This window comes from Tamandua tetradactyla, chromosome 2 (assembly GCF_023851605.1).
Source record: "Tamandua tetradactyla isolate mTamTet1 chromosome 2, mTamTet1.pri, whole genome shotgun sequence".
Lineage (NCBI taxonomy): Eukaryota > Metazoa > Chordata > Mammalia > Pilosa > Myrmecophagidae > Tamandua > Tamandua tetradactyla.
Genome location: NC_135328.1, coordinates 75,583,012 through 75,588,317, shown reverse-complemented (window position 1 = coordinate 75,588,317; position 5,306 = coordinate 75,583,012). Strand labels below are relative to the sequence as shown.

The window sequence follows — 5,306 nt, the reverse complement described above, 5'->3', positions numbered from 1 at the left end:
GAACCAAAAGCAAAAGATTAAGATATTAAAAATAAACTGCCTAAACATCCCTATTAATAGAAAACCTCTTGATTCATTTAAAAAACAGCATAATAATTACTCTCAATAGGGGAAATGCCTAAAATCAAATAACGCAAAAAGAGAAAAGCAAGCAATGGGCGGAGGTAGAACAACACTAGATGAGGGAAAGTTGGCGAAGTCACAATATTCTAACCATGAGCTTTGGAAAGTGAGTAATAGTCATGAGAATGCAATGAAAAAGTGTTAAAATTTAAAAACAGCATCCACATATAAAATAAACACAATTCATAACAAAATCATAAAAAATATGGAACTAAAATGAAAGTAAATAGAACATTCAACATTCATTTCTAGACATACAAAAATGTGAAGAGAAACACATTGCATTTTGAAATTTAGAGCAACAGTATATTTTTCTAGAAATAACATAGAAAAATAAGACGGATGAAAAGAATTGGAAAATATTAATTAAAGGGTAATTAGTGTCTAAGTCTCTGGGCACTATAATTTAAAAAAGAAAACAAACCTCTTTATTTATAAACCATCGCCAAAAATCATCACATATTAGCTACCATAATGTATTCTTTATTCCCTGCCAGTAAATAATAATGACTATCATTCCCTGAGCACCTACTATGTAAGCTCAACAAACTTAGATGCTAGTAAGTTGGAGCACCATCATTCACACCCAACCAAATATATCCCCAAATCCATATGCATTCCAGGGTGACATAATTAAAATTTACATTAATAGACCTATTCATCATAAGTAAGAAGATTGAGCTTAGAAAATCTAGGATTGGTTATCAATTCTTCTCTGTATTGATGGCTTCACAACCGAAATTTTGAAATTACCATGTTTTTGCCCTCAGTAAAATTACATTATAAATCAGGGTGCATTTGCTCATAGAATGAAGACAATATTAGGAATAACTTGTTCTTCAAAGGATCAATCCAAAGCATGGCAGGGCATGGTAAGCCTTCCATTTGCATTCATACACACATTTTCATAACCTGAAATATAACAGAATGAGATAAGAAGAGATCTAAGAAGTGAAGATAGCAAGGAAACTAAAAACATAGCAGCAAAATTAGAACCCAGATATAAGGGAGAAAGAATAGGAATAACAGATCAGAACTGTAGTCCTTAGATAAAATCAAACAACAAATTTCTCTAAATGAAGAAATGCAATTAGAAAGACATGAAAAGGCTGATAGAAAATAAGGTGTTAATGAAAATATTGAATGGAGTTCCTAACCAATAAGTGTACCTAATAGGTACTCTTGGGGAATAAATAAGAATAGTTGCAAAAGAATCAATATTTAAAGATATAGTGAAATATCATTTCTCAAATTTGATTAGAGACATGAGTCAGTAGATGAGCAGAGGCCAGCAGGACAAGACCTGGTGGGAAAGGCGATGAAGTAGCTCCACTGCCCAGCGGGACTCTAGGTGATCTAACCACTGTGTACAAGTCCCCTAAGAGGCTGACAGCCAGCTGCAAGTTGTTTTTCTCCAGTAAGGGTTCATCTCATAACACAAAAGTCCTCATTCCCATGGGGTTGGTTAGGCACTGCCCTGAGGTCCCCATCAAAAGAGAGAGCAGCAGAGTTGAGTGGATTTCTTCCCAATGAAATGATTCTCTGCTTCAGCTGTGACCTGTCCTTGCTTCCCACAGGAAGAGGAGAATGGAGACAGTGTGTGCCTTACTGACTCTCTGCCTGTGAGTTCTGCCTTGTACTGGGTGGTGCTTTCAATGTTTGAACCTATTTCTTCACAGCAATCAGAAGGGCTCAAACTGTATAGGACCAAAATAATAAAATGAGTTGTCCTGTTTTTAAAGAACAATTTTACATACAATCTGATAGGGACAGTTCATGTATAAGAAGGAACCAATCCAAGAGTATTTGTTGTTTTGTTACCTTGTATCCAATTCAAGCCCAAGTATTAGAAAATGCACATAAACTTTTTTCGAAAGTTTGGTCTGTATCTACAGTCCTGAGTTCCAAGGATGGACAAGTCAAGAAAGCTGAATCTGTAGCAGGAATTGTTCTAGAATATCAAAGAAAACTCATTTATCTAATGAGTTATTATCTAGAATATCAAAAAATTCATTTACACCTGAATGGCTAAGGCTGCTCGACCTAGATTCTTCGAGACCATTTTGACAATGATGTACAAAGACATCATCTAAAGGAATGGGAAAGAGACACACGCCCAGGTATTTTGTTTGAGACTCTTAGATCCCATTGATATTTCCACAGGAGCCAACGGTTTGCTCTTGCCGTGATATTCACTGCTAAGGCATGTTTGGCTTTTCTTGTGTAGCCCAGGTCCCAAACGAACTAATTTTATAAATACTTTTTTACATCTATATCCTTTGTTTGTGTAAGCTCCAGATCCTCAGCGAGTGGTCATCTCTCGCTCACGGTTCTCTCTCAAAGGTCATTGAATGAATGAATGAATAGTGAATGGATGAGTCCACTACACTGCATGATTTTCTATTTAGTTTGCAGAATTAGCAGCTCAGAGAACGTTCTTTTTTTTTAAGGATCAGAAATGTCTTAAAACAAATTAAATAAGAATTTATTAAACTTCTAAAACAGTAAGTAAATATTCATTATAAAGCAAAGGTGAACATATTAAAATAAAACATATAAATACAAAATCCACAAAAATCATAAATTTGTTGAAATGCTTAAATAAATAAATAAATATTTTAGGAAATAAAGTTCAGTTATGTGACATTGGATGAAGTTTGACAGTTCTGAAAATATTGGTCCTATATAGGCTTAATAATGTTGATAAATAATTGCTAATTTTGAATCCAATTATTTTATAGATGAAGCAATAAATATCGACTTTGAAATGACTGGAACATAAGTCTGAGCTTCGATGATCATGTCTGAGAATCCATTTCCTTCCTAATTCCTGAATTTTCTTGTGAGTACATGAATGAAGAGAAACCATCTTCTGATTTCCACTCTGACAACCTCCCAGGCACAGCTACTGTGTTTCTTCTCTTGCAGATAGAGATGGATCCTCTGGAAGTAGCTCCTCAGTGCCAGTGTGGGGTCCTTCATTCCCAGGAGAGATCCTTCTTCTCCCATCTCCTGCAGCAAACAGGTCTCAAGGTCCTCCAGCTGGCGGTGAAGTCCTGAGAGGAGTTGTTCCAGGAGGGTTGTGTTCCAAACAGCAGAAGAGGCCTCTGTGTAGAAGAGGTTGAAGATCTGCTGGAGCATCTCGTGGAGGACAGACAGGGCCTGGGCCTTCTGGACCCGGCTGGCCTCCACCATCTCCTGGGGGAATCTGAAGTCAGTCCTGTCCTTCAGGCAGGAGAGAAGGGAGATCTTCCCCATTTGTGCCAACACTGTGAGGGTCTCCTGCTTTCCCATGTCAAGGCTCTGAGGCAGGTCACAGCTGAAGGAGCTGATGGGGCTGGAGAAGATCATCACCAACACCATCAGTGAAGGGACTGAAAAAGCCATTGGTGAGTTCCAAGGAGACCCTCTTCTGGTTGAGATGGGGGACCGTGAGCTTCGAACCAGGTTCTCTGAGGACCTTCTTCCGTGTGTGCCATTTAAATAATGAAGACAAGCATTTTCATTTTCTGAAACTCCCTCAGATATTTCTATTCCCCATTTTGGAATTTCCAATCTCCTCAGGGGCCTGAGAAGATGTTTCAGTTCTAATTCTTTCTGTATTTTTACATTGAAAGTTCAGTTTACACTTTAAAATCTTAGAATTTCCAATCCAGTGGGATGCTTACATTTTAATAAACATCAATTTTTAATTGACAGAGATATCTGTGTCCATTTTTCCATGTTAAGAAGAACTTTGAAGAAATTATTCCTATGCTTTTTAAAAATCTTTTATCCCCCACTCTAGATATCATTCATGGGAGTGTTGAAATACTAATCAGGTATGAAAGGTATGTCCTTTATGTGCCTAGATATGTTTTTTTGTGATTTCTGTCTTTCCTCAATACCAGGCACTTGGTGATCTAAAACAAAAGGGCTCCTTAGACTTCCTTCAACCCATAGGAACTTCCATCTGGTTCATGCTGGTGTAGATGATGAAAGGTTTAGATCTCATAACAAGAGCACAACATGGTTCTTTCTTAACTCAGTGGGGGTGAGTATCTTTGCCCCCACTTAAGTGGATAATGAAGTCAGGCAAAGGGGAATTAGTTGTGTATGCATGTGTTTGAATGTGTCTGTGTGTGTATGCACAGTTGTGTTCTTTGGAAGGACGGAGAGAGTTGGATAATTGTTTCCAATTTCACAGAGATACACTCAAGTGCACCATTATTGTGACCTTCCTTAAAGCATCCCTCATCTCACCTGTATTTCCACAAATGTAGTCCACCCTCTCTTCATGGCCTAGACTTTTAATTTTTCATTTAGTGTTCTTACAACACCTACACATTTTTTAGAGTCATTCCCTGAAAATAGGGAACATGCCAGCCTACCTTTCACAGAACCCTTGATACCATCCTGTATTTCATGATGATAGATGTGGGGAGTGGAATTTTTGTTCTTATGAGTCTGTATTATTTAATCTACCAAATTTCCTCCTCTTAATTTAAGCATCACCATATAGTTTATATATATATGAATGGCTCAGAATGGTCAATAGTGACATACGCTTTTTTTCAGTTGTATACTAAGTCTGATAGCCTCCTCTCTTCATAAGGGAAGATTTCTCTATCATTATTAAATTCATATACTATAAATAGCTTTATGACAGTCCGGTTGCCAAATCTGATTTTCTTTATTCTACTTAATTGAGATAGTACTGAACTGCCCATCATTGTACTGAGCTCAGGCTATACCAAGATGGTTAACCTGCCCTCAAAATGAGCACAGGGCAACAATTAATAACGTTGAGATGCTTATGCGGTTAGAATGTGTGCACTGTGCTCTTTTGTTGCACATGGCAGAGACGCTGTGCAGCCCAGTCCATTTTCCTAACTGCATCAAAATAATGACAAATTAATCCATTTATTCTTTCACATATTTTACATAATTAAAAAATTGTTCCCTCTTCTTTGGTATTAGTCTTTGCACTGATTAAAAGTTTCTTAATGCCCCTGCAATATTTCTAATTTCACTTTGAGGTTTGTTGCAAAAAAGAGAAGAGAAAATGGAATGGGAAAATAATATTCTCTGAATGATTTTCGAGGTATCAGGTAGTCGGCTCACATTTAATTTCTAGAAAATAAAAGGAAGATGTCATGGAAAAGTAATGCACAAAGGCAAAAGGAAAGCAAATGCTGAAAATT

The 5,306-nt window shown here is 37.1% G+C and overlaps 1 protein-coding gene across 1 annotated transcript; it reads right to left on the bottom strand.

Moving 5' to 3' along the window:
* Nucleotides 1–2,946: 2,946 nt before the first annotated feature.
* On the bottom strand, nucleotides 2,947–3,576 carry LOC143656775 (interferon omega-1-like). Its single transcript, XM_077128622.1, has one exon. The coding sequence runs from the start codon at nucleotides 3,508–3,510 to the stop codon at nucleotides 2,947–2,949; it is 564 nt and encodes a 187-aa protein (XP_076984737.1). The 5' UTR covers nucleotides 3,511–3,576.
* Between the last annotated feature and the right edge of the window lie 1,730 nt (nucleotides 3,577–5,306).

Coding starts and splice junctions, on each gene's coding strand:
- LOC143656775 (XM_077128622.1), bottom strand. CDS start 3,510: ATGGCTTTTTCAGTCCCTTCACTGATGGTGTTGGTGATGATCTTCTCC.